Raw genomic sequence first — 17,104 nt, forward strand, 5'->3', positions numbered from 1 at the left:
AAAATCCAGATTATTCATCCATTTCAAAAGTGCTTTCTCCTAAACCTAACAATTATTTTGTATAATTTGGTGAAGAACCCATATTTTAGATGTTTTACGGATGATTAAGGTAATGATAACATGATATTGCCATATGGGACTATGGGAGTCCCACTGCAAAGGGAGTCTACTTTTTGCCAGCTATCCTTTTATCTTTGTCATGTAGTCAATTAGCACCCTAATATAACCATTTCCCATTTGTCTTTTCCCCGAACTCTGAAAACATTACCCTACAACCGACCCCATCAATCTTTATGTTGATTGAATATTACCCTACAATCTCTACACAGTCCAATTCTTCTTCTTCTTCTTTTTCTTGATCTTGGTCTTCTTCTTCCCTTCAACAATGGCAGAAGCTTTCCATTAAATGCTTCACCAGTGTCTTCTTCGGTGCTTCCAACCACCCTCCATTATTTGCACCTCCTTCCTTCCTTTCTTTTCTGCCTTTTATTTACAACAGTCACGATCCCATTTTGCATAAAACACGGTGCCTTAATTGCCCACAACCAAACCCTATTGTCTTTGGTTGTCTCCTTTGTACTCTTCCCTTTAACTTCCCCTCTAAAACCAGCTTCCCCAAACATTCTTTTTTTAACTAACTTTATCTTTCTTTTTATCTCGATTCAATCCAAGCATTCATTACACAAATCTCTATCACCCAGTTGGATGTTGATTTGGTTTCTATATTTTATAATGATTTATCTCAGATTCATGCTTTTAATGCTCTGACTACTTCCTTTAAGTAGTTTTGAATGATAAAGTTGGAAACTTTAATCTCATGCCTTGTCTTTATCTCATTTTTTTATGCTAATTTGCTCTATTGTTGAGAATCTTGAATGGGGATCCATTGGTTTCATGTTCAATTCAAGGAGATAGTTTTAGGGTTTCATTAAACAAACTTTTGGAGTCAAATTTCGTTACCAGATGGGGTGCTACTGCTCAAATTTGGTGTTCTTCATGCTGTTTCTTTCATGGGGTTTCTTCATCTCAAGCACCCATCAATTACAATCAACTCAAACTCAGATTCTTCTCCAACTCAGAAAACATTTGGAGTACCCACTGCAATTAAGCAATTGGGAAAATTACAATGGTGATTTTTGTAATTTGGTTTCAAACCCACAAGTGAGCATCAAATGTGAAGGTAATTCAATCTCCGAGCTCAAAATCATGGGAGACAAGCTTAAAAAGGTTAGTGATTTTCATGGGTATGCAGTTCAAAATCAAACTTTATCTGAAACTTTCTCCATTGATTCCTTAGTAGTCACATTAGCAAGATTGAATACCTTAAGGGTGCTTAGCTTAGTGTCGTTAGGAATTTGGGGCCCACTTCCTGAAAAAATCCATCGGCTTTCCTCTCTCGAACTTCTAGACATGAGCTCAAATTTCATATTCGGTTCTATTCCAAATGAGATTTCAAAGCTCGTAAAGCTTCGTACTTTGACATTAGATGGAAATTTCTTCAATGAATCCATCCCCAATTGGTTCGATTCATTATCAAACCTCACCATTCTGAGCCTGAGAAACAACAAATTCAACGGTCAGTTCCCTTCTTCAATTTGCAAAATCACATCTCTCACTGAAATTGCTCTTTCTCACAACAACCTCAACGGTAAATTACCCGATCTGACCCCTTTATCTAGTTTAAACTTATTGGATTTGAGAGACAATCATTTCGATTCTGAACTCCCGTTGTTACCCAAAGGAGTTACTACAGTTCTTTTGAGCAATAGTTCATTCAAGGGCCAAATCCCTGAAGAATTTGGCAAACTTAATCGACTGCAACACCTTGATCTATCATCCAATTCCTTGGTGGGCACGCCACCATCCAATCTATTCTCCTTGCCAAACATAAGTTATCTGAATCTTGGATCCAATATGTTAAGTGGGTCCCTTCATAACATCATAAAATGTGGCGACAATCTAGGGTTTGTTGATATTTCAATCAATAGGTTAACCGGTAATCTTCCTCCTTGTTTGGATACGAATTCTAGCAACAAAAGAGTTGTGAAGTTCAATGGGAATTGCTTGTCTGGGGTTAACAACCAGAAGCATTCAGATTCAATCTGTAAAGAAGATAATGTGAAGAAGAAACAATCTTGGGGTAGTGCAGCCATATGGGTTACAATTGGTGTGATTGGTTTGATGGTGATCTTTTTGGTTATAGTTGCCTTTATTCGGTTATTCTTTCATAAAAGGTATAATCGAAGAGAGACTGTTACACTACAGCACACAGTGCCAAAGTTTATCCAGGAAAGTTTACCTTCAGGGATTTCTTCTGAAGTTCTTGCAAATGCCAGTAAGTTATGTTAACTATTCTTATTTCTGGTTCATATAGAGATCTAGCATATAAACCATACATATGTGGAAAATAAATTGTAGTTTAAAATAATAAAAAAGGGCTAAATGCACACACCATTTTGGTCTCAGGGATCATATCGGAAGCATCTAAGTTAGGGACTCAAGTTGCACCATCATGTCGTGTGTTTTCTATAGAAGAGTTAGCAGAAGCCACAGATAATTTCTCTTCATCAATGTTTCTAGGGGAAGGTTCAATTGGAAAGGTATCATTAGAATAGTTTCTGCTTTTCTTTAAATCGAATGTTTAAATCCAAGTTTTGACTTTTGAGGTCAAATCACCCAAAATTCCAACTTAAATTTGGTTTGCCTTTTCAAAATTTGGAGCAACACTTCACAATCCCATTAATTTTATAATACCATACTTTACTTTAAAAAAGCACACATATGAAATCCATGATCAAATTTGCTTCATTTCGTTTCTTTAAAGTATCAGGTTTGACCTCAAAAGTCAGAATCATGTTAAAAACAACTTAAAAAACTAGTTGCTTGCTTTTTGCAGCTTTACAAGGGAAGATTGGAAAATGGAGGCTATATTGTCATACGATCTCTCTCATTATATAAAAAATATTCAATCAGAAATCTGAAAGTTAGGTTGGATTTGCTCTCAAAGCTTAGACACCCCCATCTTGTTAACTTTTTGGGTTATTGCATTAATGATGTGGGTTTAGAAGATACCACTTCAAGCAGAGTCTTCTTAGTGCATGAATATATATCAAATGGAAATTTCCGGACTCATCTCTCAGGTTATTATTATATTTTTTTTTTGAGACATGACTTAATCTGATAAGCTGTATCTTTAATGCAGAAAGACCGACTTAATACAGAAAGTCAGTCCCTTTAAGTCATAAGTAACTTTTACAAATTTGTTTTCAAATATTTTTTAAACATCATTTATCCAAACAACATTTGCAGAGTGTTCTCCACATCAGATTCTCAAATGGTCTGATCGGTTGGCTGTTCTGATTGGGATTGCTAAGGCTGTTCATTTTCTGCATACTGGTGTAATTCCTGCTTCTTCTAGCAATCGATTAAGAACAAATAATATATTGCTTGATGAGCATCGTATTGCAAAGCTAAGTGACTATGGAATGTCCATCATTACAGAAGAATTAGAACAGTTTGAGGTTTTTCTTTCCCTCTTTCTCTGATTTTTTACTCAAAAATTTGTGTCCTAACATGGAATTATTTTGATGTAGGCAAAGGGAGACGCTCCAAAATCATGGTAACAAACCCTATAATATTAATTCTTCATAAACATTTGATAGGATACTCATGTGTCAATGGGACAAAAGACATGAATGCCCTTCTCATCCCATCCAATCTTGTCCAATGTAACAAAAAAGAATAATTTCTTAACTCAAATGTTTCAGGCATATGAAGAAGTTGGCAGATGACGTGTATGACTTTGGGTTCATTTTGCTCGAAGCACTTGTGGGGCCGATTGTAACAGGAAAAGGCGAAACATTTCTGCTGAATGAAATGGTTTGTGATATCTCATTTTTAAGATTTTCTTGAAAAAGATTTATAAATATCAAATCTTTTTTTTCTTGTGTTATGCAACAGAAATCGTTTGGAAGCCAGGATGGTAGGCAAAGAATTGTGGATCCAGTGGTGTTAACAACATGCTCACAAGAATCGTTATCAATTGTGATATCAATCACCAATAAATGCATATCAATAGAACCAGAAAATCGGCCTTCATTTGAAGATGTGTTGTGGAACTTGCAGTATGCAGCTCAAGTACAGACCACAGCTGATTATGAACAGAAATCAGAGGGTGCACTTTAATGACATGTAGCAGCAGTAGATACAACTTGAATTCAAGATTCATTCATATTTTAGGCTAATAATAATTAGATGTTTAATGCAGCTTTGAGTCTCTCTGATCATCGTGTTTTCTATAAGATTCTTGTATCAAATCTGTAAATTCCAAGTTGTCTACTAATTCTTTGGTATGCTTTAGCAATAACGACAAATTCAGAATGAACACTCATGGATCAAAAGAATACATTATTAACTTGCTATGATTTATTACTTTATAGTTTATAAAATATCAAGCATTATAAAATTTTTAATTGTGAAAACAAATGAAACTACAAGAATTATAACACTCACAAACATCCGTTAATGTAAGTACAAAGAAAAATCAAGATTATCCGGTCTAAAAAACTGAATGAACCCTTGACATATACCTATCAAATATGATTGCACATATGTTATATGTATAATAGAAAATATATAACCAAGTACTATTAACGAGCTGATTATTTACATATTCGTTATTGAAAAGGTGAAGGAGCTGATTATTTGTTAATCGCTAATGTTCTTGATAACAAGAGGTTTACAAGAGCTTTCACTGATGGCGATTTGCTCTTCTTCCTCCCCTAATTCTGGTAAGAACTCCGCCGCAAGTTTAGACAACTTCTGCACAATTTCTCCGGCATTGGGCCTCAACATCGGATCATCCTCTACACACGCTGTAGCAAGATTCACTAACGTGATCGCTGCATCAAACGAATACTTCTCCCCTAACATGTTATCCATAAATTCATTCAGTTCTTCAGAAGAACCAATAGTACTTGATCGTAATATAAACTTGATTTTCTCAGATAGCAAAACAGTAACACCCCCTTCTTCTTCGCTCTCGGATTTATTGCTGCTGACTGGTGGTTTTCCTGATAAAATCTCAAGTAAAACCACCCCAAAAGCATAGATATCAGTGCTCGGAGTCGGATCGATTGCACTTGAACCTAAAAGTTCAGGTGCGATGTACCCTCTATCCCACGAAGAAGATGAAGAAGATTCTACTTCTTTGGGAAAGTGATCGTTTTTAACGCATTCTTCCATGCCAAAATTCCCAATCTTGGCATTGAAGTCTTCATCTAGAAAAATATTCCGACTCTTGATGTCTTTATGAACGTAACTTGGATTCATTATCTGATGCATGTACTGTAACGCAGTGGCGATATCCAAACAGATCCTTAGCCTCTGGTTCCATGTCAAGAAACAGTCGCATGAAGCAATGAAATGACTCTTTATTGCTAATCCACCATGAATCCAGTCTTTTAAAGACCCGTTTTTCGCATACTCGAACACCAAAAACCCACCTCCGGCCACCACACCGCCGCTTTCTTCATCGCCTGTACAACTCCCCAACAGCCTGATCATATTGGGATGGAAATGTGTTGCATCGTGAAGGAGCTCAAAGTTGATCTTGGAGATGGTGAAATGATCTGTGCGCTTGATCGCCAAGTTCTTGCCGTTCAGGCGGCCGTGATACACGCTGCCCTTGATGAGGTTGCTGGAGCAGAAGCCTGCGGTAGCTGCAGTTAGCTCCTCCACCGTGAAGCTTTCCATAACCACCACCACCTTCTGTGAAGAAGATTCAAACGAGACTTTGTTTTCGCTAACCGTGCGTATACTTAAACTCAACTGTTGAAGCTCCAAATCGACGCTCTTGTTGCATAAAGAACCATGATGCAGCTTTGTCTTCTTCCTCCGTAGGATCATGTAAATGGTGAATGCTGCAATGGCTACACATACAGTGAATATTGCAACAACAATTACGGGGATATAAACTTGAGGTTCCCACATTTTTCGACTATGATTACTGTATGCAAGTACTAATATTATAGGTCATATAAAGAAATCCACAGTTCAGTAACATACCCAACAAATGAACAAAATATAGATCTGGTCTTTTAAAAAAGAAACCATGTTAAATACCATCATTTAACGATAATCCCAAGAAGGCCAAAAAAAGGGATCATCATTTTTAAAAAGCTGACTCGATGAACATGTCAATTTGCCCAGGACGACAGAGAACACATGTAGATTTTTTTTTTTTTTATTTTTTTTTTTTTTTAATTTATAAATTTCCTAGCAAAATAGCGTTAATTAATAAAACTTTGCAAAAATAGGGTATTTTGAGATAGTAAAGTCATCATAAAACCATATTTTTCCAGACTTTAAAAAAATAAACACAACTCCTACTGGAGCTCTCATACTCAAATATAGGTCAAAGACCAACATGTTATGGTGCAATGTAGAGGTCATTAGTAAAAGAGCATCTTCCTTAATAAATGAAGGTTTTTTTGCCACGTGTCAGTGTCAATCTCTCGTGAGTTTTGACACTTGTCATTTTGTAGTAATTTTGAAATAAATATTATCCACTTGTCAATTTTTGGTTTGTTTCAATTTTTAAATTAAAGTCATATATTTATATATGTAAAGTATTAAATATCATATATATGATATTAAATTACAATAAATACATTTATTCCTTTCTTATTTTAAAGTTATACATTAAAAAATATTTTATGTTTACATTTTAATGTTTAATTTTTTTTTAAATCAACCCGTATAATATACGGGTCTCACACCTAGTTTTTTATCTTACCAAATATACCTTGCAATCTCTATCACCCTGCTCTCGAGTTCATTAAAGGAAAGAAAAGAAAAGAAAGGAAGAACAAGGAGAGAAAAGAAAATGAAGGGAACGGAAATAATAAAGTATTCAGTGCTCCCAAGTTCGAAAGAAAGGAAAAGAAAGTATTCATTTTAGGTGCTCCCGAGTTCATTAAAGGAAAGAAAAGAAAGTAAAAAAAGATAATTATACCCTTTTATGTTTTTGAGTAAATATTAAGTCTTTACATCCCCACATTCATTCTACCGTACCCCCTACCCCCCACCCCCCAAAAAAACCAACAAACAATAAGTACTTAAGTATGTACAGAAAAAATTAATTTTTAATATTGAATTTAAGACTTATTTGTTAACTGAACTTTTTGAAAAACCAACTTATAGTTTCTTAATTGCTTAAAAAAGGGTATATCTGGGAAAACCACAAAAGATCACAGGAATGAAATGAAAATATATAAAAAGTTTGTTATCATTAGTTCTATATATTTCTGCCCATTTGCTGATATATATTTACTGTGAGCAGAAAGGAAAAACAAATTTGCTATATAGTCATTTGCTGATATCTATTTCCAATTTGATTTTATTTCCAATTTTACCCTTTTTACTTGAAATATGAAAACAGGTTGTTGTTTATAAGAAGAAATTACATACAAAGAAATTATGTACAGAAGAATAACCAAAAACAAAACACAAGGAAGACGATCAAGAATAGAATATCTCCCAAAAAACTAGTTTGAAGCTGTATATATGAAGAAATTGTGCTGTATATAAGAAGCTGTACAAAAAAAAGAAAAAAAAACAGTATATAAGAAGAAATTGTGCGTACCAGTTGGAGAAGGCAGAAGGCTAGATGATGAAGAAGGTAGAATAGAAGACAGGGGCGTATCCTTTTATCATCAGGCTAAGGGTATTTTCGTCATAAGGTAACTTTTTATCTTCCATGCGTTTCTTTCTCTCCAATTCCTCCCGATTTGGGAGGAAAGTTTGGAGCGATACAATTCCTCTATAATCCGTTCTGTTCTTCTCTTCTCTTCTCAAAAAAAACTAGGGAGCAACCAAAATTCTCTGTTTTCCTTCCAAATCCTCTCAATTCCGTTCTGTTCTTTCGTTAAGTGATACTCAGGAGCGGGGCGTATATGACAAATCATCGTTTTGTTCTTTAGAAAATCTAACAAAATTTGTCTACAATGTCAATGGCGGAACCAGAAACATTTAAAAGAGGTAGCACAAAAAAAAAATCCGATAAAAGATAGTAAAGTAAAGTTTTTAATTACGATTTCAATAGAAATAACAAACTAGCGCAAAAGTTTTACATAACATTTCAAAGTTAACCTCTACGATTGCCCATTTTCCGAAAGCGTTCTATCACTCGTTCAATCTTAACATCCATAAGTGCTTCTTTTTCTACACTACAAATCAAAACATCATTCAAAAAATTATCACCGATTTTATTACATAAGTCAGTCTTCAAGAGCTTTATTGCGGAAAAACATCTTTCAACGGTTGCGGTTGCTACGGGCAAAACCAAAGTCAACTTTAATAACCTATAAACCAAAGGAAAAGAACGATGTTTCCCTGTTTCCACCATCAAACGAGAAAGTTCTGCAATTCCCTTCAAATTAGCAAATCTATCATCATCAATCAAAGAGTGATAATATGTTTCAAGTTAACCATCAAGATACACTCTTTCCAAATCATTAAAATCATTTTGGTATAATTCACTTAGCTTCACCAACTTTGATTTTTCAAACATAGAAAATGTATTACAAGGACTCAAAGCCGCCATGTATTCTAGTAAATCGGTGCTCACTTCACTAAAACGGTCACCAAATTCTTGAATTTGCATATCCAAAACCATGTTGAAAATATCAACTTCAAAGTGATGTTGATTAGTAACCTTGGTTCTACGGTTTCTTGGAGTAACATAAAATTCGGACATTTCCACAATTTCAATTTCATGTTTACGACAAAAAGAAAATACCAGTATTGAAGGAAACCCATTATTTCTTAAAGCTTTCAACGTTTTCATCGTTACTTTCACCAAAGAAGCCGCTTCCAAAATATTTTGATCCTTTCTTTGAAGATGTTTTGATAGAGTATTCGTGAAACCAAAAATGTCCAACATCAAGTGTAAATAAAACACAAAATCAAGCGTCTTAAAATACGACACAAAATACCGTACGCTTGATTTTAGTTATTTAAACTAGATCCTAACATTGTATTGAACTTTGTAAAGTTCAATGAAAGATATATTTAAAAATTTAAAAAGATTCATTTTTTTCTTTAAAGAATTCAATAAACATTGAAGAATTAGGAGTTCATTGATTAACGAAATCCATGTTCATTAAATGTCATTATAACACAATTTAATCATTTGAATGTCAATTAGTAGGTGTAACCGAGCCGAGTCAACTCGATTCAAGTTGAGCTCGAGCTCGAGCTCAAGCTACTTGAGTATATTATCGATTCGAGCTCGAGTATTGAAATACTCAGCCCGTGAAAGCTCGTGAGCTTAACCGAGCATAACTATATTTATACTTTTATCCTTTATTTTATTCATATTTTACATAATTGAGCTGAGTTGAGTCGAGCTCACGAGCTTAATCTTATTTTCATTTCAATCTAATGCAGTTATATATTTTTTGTAAATAGTTGAGTCGAGTCGAACCGAACTCGAGATTGTCGATTACTTTATTGAGCTCAAGCCCAAGTTTGAAATTTAGGCTCGAGTCGAGTTTTGATCCCGAGTTTTTTAGTCGATTCGATTTCCAAACTTGACAATACTTGACTCGACTCGACTTGATTACACCCCTATCAATTAGGTATATCACCTTATTCAACTCTTCCAACATGACATCTCATAATAGTAAAGTTTAATCAATTGAATGTTAATTACGCATACCACCACATTCAACTAAATCTCCGACATTATGAATGTAAAGGACAAAAAATAGGTTGTGTATCTTTATATTTGTCCTATTTAATTTAACAAACATACCACTTTATGTAACTATAACATCCATAAAATTTAAACTTTTCCAAACAACCATTTTTCTATGGAAGTGATTACAAAACCCATTGTTTCAATAACATTATTTAAAATCATGATCGTTCTCAACATAGTTTTCAAAACTTTGTCACTATCAGAGTATCCCAGAAATCATAAATCCAAAAACGCGAGGATGTGTACGGTTACGCCTTCACCATGACAATATCTTCTGAAGTACCTGAAACCATAAACCAAAACTGTAAGCACGAAGCTTAATGAGTTCCCCCAAAATACCAACACACAAACATATAACATATACCAAGACCAGCATACATACAGGGCCTTCAGCATGACTGAAATGCCCTACCGGCCTACAATCCATCTGGTACGCTCACAGAGCCTTCAGTCTGACAGGAACGCCCCACCGGCTTGTAGTCTATCTGGTACGCTCACAGAACCTTCAACACGATTAGTACGCCTCACCGTACCTTCAACCTATATGGAACGTTCTCCGGGCCTTCGGCCTGATTGGTACGCCCCATTGGCCTTCAGTATATCCGGAACACCCTGGGTCTGTAGGCCTTTAGCACAAAGCTGGATCGTCTCAACCAAACCACACATAAACCATGTCGAAATATACATAACAAATAAGCATACATATAACATACCGATATAAATATTATCGGGTTTGTTTTTTGGCTGCACAAAGCAGTATAGTCTTAACCCAACCACACTACATAAACACATGCAACAGGTAAACATATAGCCAGAACATATAATAGACAGATCTAACAGATCACTAAGCATAACATCATCCTATCTACCATGATACATATCTAACATATCACTGCAACACTTAATCATATGATAAAACAAGATAACAATCCAAAGGGCCGACCTTCGTGCCTTCGACCCATATGTACAATGAGGAAGACTCACCTCAAATACTGAAGTTCACTGCAAGAACCCTTAGCTGCTGCCCCGACAACACTTTCGATCTATTCGATCAAAATAACACCCAATTAGCAATTGGGTTTCATTCTAAGGCCCACCACCCATACTTAGTGTAAAATGACCATTTTACCCCTGACCCAACATGAACCAAAACTGAGGCCCAATTCCATCAACCAAAAGGTCCAAAACCAAAAGATCCACAAAGGCCCACTAGTGGCCTAATTTTCCAAATTGGGCCCTACCTAATATGAGTCTTATCCTAAGCCCATAATTTCCTTTATTACAATTTAGGTTACATCAAGTACCCCCCTTAGGACAACTTGGTCAAAGACAAAAAGTCAAAAGTCAAGGTCAACGGCCCGAGTTGGCCTAACTCGCCGAGATGTTCCCTCAACTCGCCGTGTTTTTCCATTTAACTGCAAAACCGATCCAACTCGTCGAGTCCGCTCAAAAGCCAACAACTTAATACAATAAGCACAAAAGTCGGGAAAAACTGATCCAACTCGCTGAGTTTTTCAATAAACTCGCCGAGTCCGCTCAAAACCCAACAACATAGTACAATAAGCACTTAATCCGTAAGGACATGGCCCCAAAACCTAGATCTGACGTCCCTGAGTTGGAAAATCACGTAAAGTTGCCAACTTTATGTTCATGCATGTCTAAATGAAGCTCTTAAGCTTAAAATGGACTTAAGAATTGACTTAATGAATGCATGACACCAAAATTCTCATAAAGCTTGCAACTTTAAGCCAAATGAGGTCACAAAATGGCCAGATCTAAAATGACAACCCATTGAAACACTCAAATCCTTGGAGAATCCATCAAAGAAACCAATAATCAAGATAAAACTCCAAAAGAAAAGATCTAATCAACGAAGAAGAAAAGTACAAGCTTTATACCTCAAAGAGACTACAATAAGTGGGGAGGTTCTGGATCTAAAGCCTTTCCACCAAGCTAGACACTTTCACTTCAAGGCTTATTCAAAAGTGTACCAAAAATCAACACTCAAAGCTCTCCACAAGCTCACACACTCTACTATGGAAGATGATACTTGAATTTAAGGTTTATGGACATAGGAGGCTGATAAGGAGGCCAACCAAAGGACTTAAGGCCTTTAAATAGGGTGCAATACCTTAAAAATTAGTGTTTCCTTCCCAGCTGTCAATTTGCCGAGTTGAGGCTCCTCAACTCGCCGAGTGGCTTCATTAAATCCCGCGGCCAAAACATTCCTCAACACGCCGAGTTGAGGCTACCCAACTCGCTGAGTTCGACTGGAAAATCATACAAAAGATAATTCTTGTGCCTAGAAGTCGGGATGTTACAACTCTCCCCCGCTTAAAACCCAAACAGAAACTACCAACCTGAAGAAGAACAACCCATAATCCCATGCAAGTACCCAACCTTATGATGGGTTTTATGCATATGAAACAATCATATATGCTCATACAAACCCTAATGCTTGGATCTAGGTTTCTCTATTGTACATGCTTTGAATCCAAAGCCATAAACCCTAGATCTAACATATAATAAACTGAATTAGGGTTTAGAGAATTACCTTAGATTGTTATATAGCAATAACAATCAATTCCTTGCTTGGATTGGCTTCAAAAGCTTAGTGCCTCAAGTGTTGCACCTCTAATGGAGTCACAAACACCACTAAACAACTTGATGAAGAAGGAGAAGAGAGGAGGCACCCAAAAATGTCTAGAAACCCTAAGGATTCAGTTACCCATGTTTTTGGGGCCTAAGGGGTCCTTTATATACTTGTGTGGGCTGCTAGGGTTTCAGTCAAAACCCTAATGGACAGCTTAAACTTTAAGCAGCCCATGGAACCTTCTGGATAAGGCCATGGACGAAAATATGATGGGCTCCCATCATAATTTCGTTAACCCCTTGTTCCTTTAGCATTCCTTAGCCCAATAACTCAATTATCCAATAATTGCAGTCCAGTCTGTGACATCCCCAAAATCTCGGCCAGAAAAGACTGATTTTCATTTATGCTTTTAAATATTTTCAGAGTAAATCCTTTTGATTTGAAAGAGTTGCGGAATTTGTTCCCAAAAACAAAACATGATAAAACAATGTTTACCGAAACATTTCATAAAAGAAATGTATTTTCATTATAATCAAAACTCGGGGTGTCATGTTCCGATATAGACCAATAAGCATAAACGAATACATTACAAGTCATTTATCAAATATAAACATATGCAAACTTGTAAACAAAACAACTTGATGGATCATCCATCTCATGCCCTTCCGCCACTTCCTGTAATACAATTTAAAACTGAGTGGGTCAGGCTTGGGAGCCTGGTGAGCATATAGGGTTTTCAACCCACAATAAATATCATATTTAATTTTCACCAACCAACAATAACCCAATTACCCATTCCCGTTATTCTCACTTTAATGTCCCTAAAACAACTAACATAAGGGACCTAGTCTAAGAATATTTCATCGGGGCGACAACACATGCTTCGGGGGTACCTCAGCAATATAAGTCAAATAAGGCAACCATGAGGGGGATGGAGTACAGCGAATGAACACCCAAGTTCATTAACACCTACAGGTGGCGAACCTGCTAATGTTTCCACAAGACTGTCTAGAATAGCCAGTGGTCGTCATCTAAACTCCGCTAGATGACTCAATCAAACAACAACGAGGCCTCTCATCTGTTTATTACACACCAACTTTCTACCCGTGTTCTACCCAACATATTAGTAGATAAAAATATACATTTGTATACATAGTTTAAAGAAAACCTGTATAACATGCTTTAATCAACACATATATCACATAACAGATGAGGCACACACACACATAACACATATCTCATAAAGAAATAAGCAGATCTATAAGATAGAAGAGAGTGAATACACGTTCACACGTAACACAACCAAATATATACACATAGCACGTATTTCATATAAAATACTTCGTATTATTGTATTAGAAAGAAAATAACTACACACTCACTTGATCAGAAGATGATCCGACAGCACTACGGCTTATAGAAGTAGTATTCCTCAGCAGATCTGGAAGATCTCCTCGAAAATCGAACTTCTCGCGGGCAGAGCTTCGACTCGGGAACCGCACTTCTCGGGATCTTCGGGGTCTCGGGACTTGCCTCGGGGCTAGAGTATGATACCGGGGCTTCGGGGTGGAATCGGCACGCAAAACGATGCAAAAGACTAGAGAGAAGAGAAGAAATGAACAAGAATTTTGGCTGCCTTCGGATCCCCTTTTATAGTGCTGGACCCTCGCACGAACGCGGGGCGTACGCCTGTACGCAGGGCGTACAGGGCTCCGATGCGTCACTGCATGCGTCATCTGAAATGTCGACACTCTTCGGAGTACGTGGGGCGTACTCGAGTACGCAGCGCGTACCTCGGATCAGATCAATGACTCGCTTCGGATAAGGCTTTCGATTTTTGATTTAAATTTAAATACAAAATGATTAATAAACTTCGGAAATTCATAACTTCTTCATACGAACTCCGTTTTCGACGTTCTTTATATCCACGGAAAGGTGAGACCACGCTCTACGACTTTCGTTTAGACTCCGTCGGCTAATTTTGACTTTATTTTTATTAATTATTTTTAATAGGCCGGGACAGAAACTTTCGTTATAAATTCATAACTTCTTCGTTTGACGTCCGTTCTTGCCTAACTTTTTATCGCTTCGATACCAACAATGAGATCTTCGATTCTCATTTAGATTGCTTCGGCTAAAAAACCGCTCGATCTCAAATCGAGTAAAACAGGCTGTATACCGCTAAGCCGGAACTTCGATAAATCATAACTTCCTCATACGAAGTCAGATTTGGGCGTTCTATATATATTCGGAAACCTCGTTCAATTACTACAACATTAATTAAAGATATTAAGTTTATTTTACACTTAAATTTTGACGCTTATTTTTATTCTTAATTAATCAAACCACATAATTAAGCAATTAAGCACAAAACACATAATACTCAAATAATACAATCTTATTATTTTAAAACGGGTTACAAAGGTTAACCTAGACTATTATATTGCTACAAATGGCAAGCCCGGAAACACAGGCGTTACAATTCTCTCGACCTTAGAATGATTCCGTCCCCGGAATCACACATCAACAAACAAATGCGGATAGCGACTCAACATGTCACTCTCCGTCTCCCAGGTGAGATTCGGCCCATTCGCGTGTTTCCATCGGACAAGCACTAACCCAACCATTTTGCGTCGCAACTTCTTAGTCTTTCGGTCAACAATTGCCTCTGGTTCTTCAATCAACCTTTTGTTCTCATCAATTCTCAATTCAGAAATTGGAATTATATCGGGAACTTCTCCCGTGAACTTCCTCAAATAACACACATGAAAAGTGTTGTGAATTCCATTCAGTTCTTCGGGTAATTCGAGCTTGTAAGCTTGGTTCCCAATCCTCTGAAGGACTTTAAACGGTCCAATAAACCTTGGACTCAACTTTCCCCTTTTACCAAATCTTATAAGCCCCTTCCACGACGAGACTTTAAGCAAAACCGAATCTCTAACCTCAAAAGTCATCGGTCTTCGCTTCTTGTCAGCATAGCTCTTTTGACGATCTTGAGCTGCTAACATTCTTTCCCTAATTATTTTCAACTTTTCAGCAGTTTGATGAAGCGTCTCCGGTCCCATAAACTGCTTTTCCCCAGCCTCAAGCCAACAAGACGGTGTACGACACTTCTTTCCATACAAAGCTTGATAAGGTGCCATCTTAATGCTCGAGTGAAAACTATTATTATAGGAAAATTCTACCAACGGTAAATGTTCATCCCAATTACCTAGGAATTCCAAGGTACATGCTCTCAGCATATCTTCAAGTGTTTGTATTGTTCTTTCACTCTGGCCATCAGTCTGCGGATGGTAAGCTGTGCTTAAACATAACTTGGTACCCATTTCCTCTTGTAGACTTTTCCAAAACCTTGAGGTGAAACGGCTATCACGATCCGATACAATCGTTAACGGAACACCGTGAAGCCTCACAATTTCCTTCACGTAAGAATTCGCAAGCTTTTCCATAGACCATTTCTCCCTGGCCGCTATGAAATGCGCACTCTTAGTGAATCGATCAACGACCACCCAAATCATGTCGTGACCATTCTTTGTTCTGGGCAGTTTAGTGACAAAATCCATAGCAATGTCATCCCACTTACCCATAGGCACAGGCAATGGTTCTAAACTCCCGTACGGTTTCTGATGTTGTGTCTTGACTCTCGCACAAGTCACACACTCGGCCACATACTTTGCAACATCAAGCTTCATCGTCGGCCACCAGTAGTAGGGTTTCAGGTCCCTATACATTTTAGTGCTACCCGGATGAATTGAGTAGATGGTTTTATGAGCTTCTTCCATCAGAAGATCCCTAATTCCTCCTGACTTAGGTACCCAAATACGATCTTGGAATACCTTCAGTCCATGACCGTTAGTACCAAACACCAACGTTTTACCCAAACGTTCCTCCTTTTGGTCATTTTTCTCAGAAGCTTCCTCTTGAGCTTTCTTTATACTTTCCACAATGGTCGAGACAACTTCAATTCTCAACGCTCTTGGCCTCTTCCTTTCAAGATTGACCTTCCGACTGAGAGCATCAGCAACAACATTAGCTTTACCGGGGTGGTAAAGTATCTCGCAGTCGTAGTCTTTAAGTAATTCTAGCCAGCGTCGTTGCCTCATATTCAATTCTTTCTGATTAAAGAGGTATTGGAGACTCTTATGATCAGTGAAAAGTTTGCACTTCGTGCCATAGAGGTAATGCCTCCATATTTTCAGAGCGAAAACTACCGCTGCCAACTCCAAATCATGAGTCGGGTAATTCTTTTCATGCTCTTTCAGCTGTCGAGACACATATGCTATCACCTTTTCTCTTTGGGTCAAAACACAACCCAATCCAACACCAGACGCATCGCTATAAACAGCGAAGTCTTCAACTCCATCGGGTAGAGAAAGTATCGGTGCCTCGCATAGCTTCTTCTTTAACTTCTCGAATGCTTCTTTATGCTTCTCACTCCAAGCATAAGTAGCTCCTTTGTGGGTCAAAGCTGTCAATGGAGTAGCAATCGAAGAAAAGCCTTGGATAAACCTGCGGTAATATCCGGCTAATCCCAAAAAGCTTCGAATCTCCGTAGGACTTTTTGGTTGTTCCCACTTCGTCACAGCTTCGATCTTCGCTGGATCAACCATTATCCCTTCTTGGTTGACCACGTGACCCAAGAATTGGACTTCACGAATCCAAAAATCACATTTGGAGAACTTTGCATAAAGCTTCTCCTTCTTCAAAACTTCTAACATTCCTCGCAAGTGTTTGCCATGCTCCTCCTG

At 37.3% G+C, this 17,104-nt stretch overlaps 3 protein-coding genes across 3 annotated transcripts; 1 reads left to right on the top strand and 2 right to left on the bottom strand.

The window, feature by feature from the left end:
* The first annotated feature begins 269 nt into the window (after nucleotides 1–269).
* LOC145087802 (putative inactive leucine-rich repeat receptor-like protein kinase At3g03770) lies at nucleotides 270–4,428 on the top strand. The gene is made up of 7 exons (XM_079025878.1): nucleotides 270–2,335; nucleotides 2,467–2,600; nucleotides 2,897–3,140; nucleotides 3,310–3,521; nucleotides 3,594–3,619; nucleotides 3,768–3,879; nucleotides 3,961–4,428. The coding sequence occupies exons 1-7, from the start codon at nucleotides 964–966 to the stop codon at nucleotides 4,183–4,185; spliced, it is 2,325 nt and encodes a 774-aa protein (XP_078882004.1). The 5' UTR covers nucleotides 270–963; the 3' UTR covers nucleotides 4,186–4,428.
* Nucleotides 4,429–4,557: 129 nt separating this feature from the next.
* On the bottom strand, nucleotides 4,558–6,256 carry LYK2 (Protein kinase superfamily protein). The gene has a single exon (XM_079028788.1). It carries the CDS (start codon nucleotides 5,989–5,991, stop codon nucleotides 4,708–4,710), a length of 1,284 nt encoding a protein of 427 aa, XP_078884914.1. The 5' UTR covers nucleotides 5,992–6,256; the 3' UTR covers nucleotides 4,558–4,707.
* Nucleotides 6,257–7,547: 1,291 nt separating this feature from the next.
* LOC145089869 (uncharacterized) lies at nucleotides 7,548–8,848 on the bottom strand. The gene is made up of 4 exons (XM_079028259.1): nucleotides 8,502–8,848; nucleotides 8,364–8,447; nucleotides 8,152–8,228; nucleotides 7,548–7,594 (listed from the first exon to the last, which is right to left on the bottom strand). The coding sequence occupies exons 1-4, from the start codon at nucleotides 8,846–8,848 to the stop codon at nucleotides 7,548–7,550; spliced, it is 555 nt and encodes a 184-aa protein (XP_078884385.1).
* Between the last annotated feature and the right edge of the window lie 8,256 nt (nucleotides 8,849–17,104).

The sequence above is a fragment of the Lactuca serriola genome, chromosome 2, assembly GCF_051521515.1.
Source record: "Lactuca serriola cultivar US96UC23 chromosome 2, Lser_US96UC23_V15, whole genome shotgun sequence".
NCBI lineage: Eukaryota > Viridiplantae > Streptophyta > Magnoliopsida > Asterales > Asteraceae > Lactuca > Lactuca serriola.

What these genes read in the sequence shown, in the direction of transcription:
- LOC145089869 (XM_079028259.1), bottom strand. Translation starts at nt 8,848, where the DNA reads ATGAAAACGTTGAAAGCTTTAAGAAATAATGGGTTTCCTTCAATACTG. An exon ending in TTTAATGATTTGGAAAGAGT is followed by an intron (nt 8,448 to 8,501) that starts GTATCTTGATGG and finishes TGATGATGATAG; the next exon opens with ATTTGCTAATTTGAAGGGAA. An exon ending in GAAAATGGGCAATCGTAGAG is followed by an intron (nt 7,595 to 8,151) that starts GTTAACTTTGAA and finishes TTTTTTGTACAG; the next exon opens with CTTCTTATATACAGCACAAT.
- LYK2 (XM_079028788.1), bottom strand. Translation starts at nt 5,991, where the DNA reads ATGTGGGAACCTCAAGTTTATATCCCCGTAATTGTTGTTGCAATATTC.
- LOC145087802 (XM_079025878.1), top strand. Translation starts at nt 964, where the DNA reads ATGGGGTGCTACTGCTCAAATTTGGTGTTCTTCATGCTGTTTCTTTCA. An exon ending in TGAAGTTCTTGCAAATGCCA is followed by an intron (nt 2,336 to 2,466) that starts GTAAGTTATGTT and finishes TTTTGGTCTCAG; the next exon opens with GGATCATATCGGAAGCATCT. An exon ending in GGAGACGCTCCAAAATCATG is followed by an intron (nt 3,620 to 3,767) that starts GTAACAAACCCT and finishes CAAATGTTTCAG; the next exon opens with GCATATGAAGAAGTTGGCAG.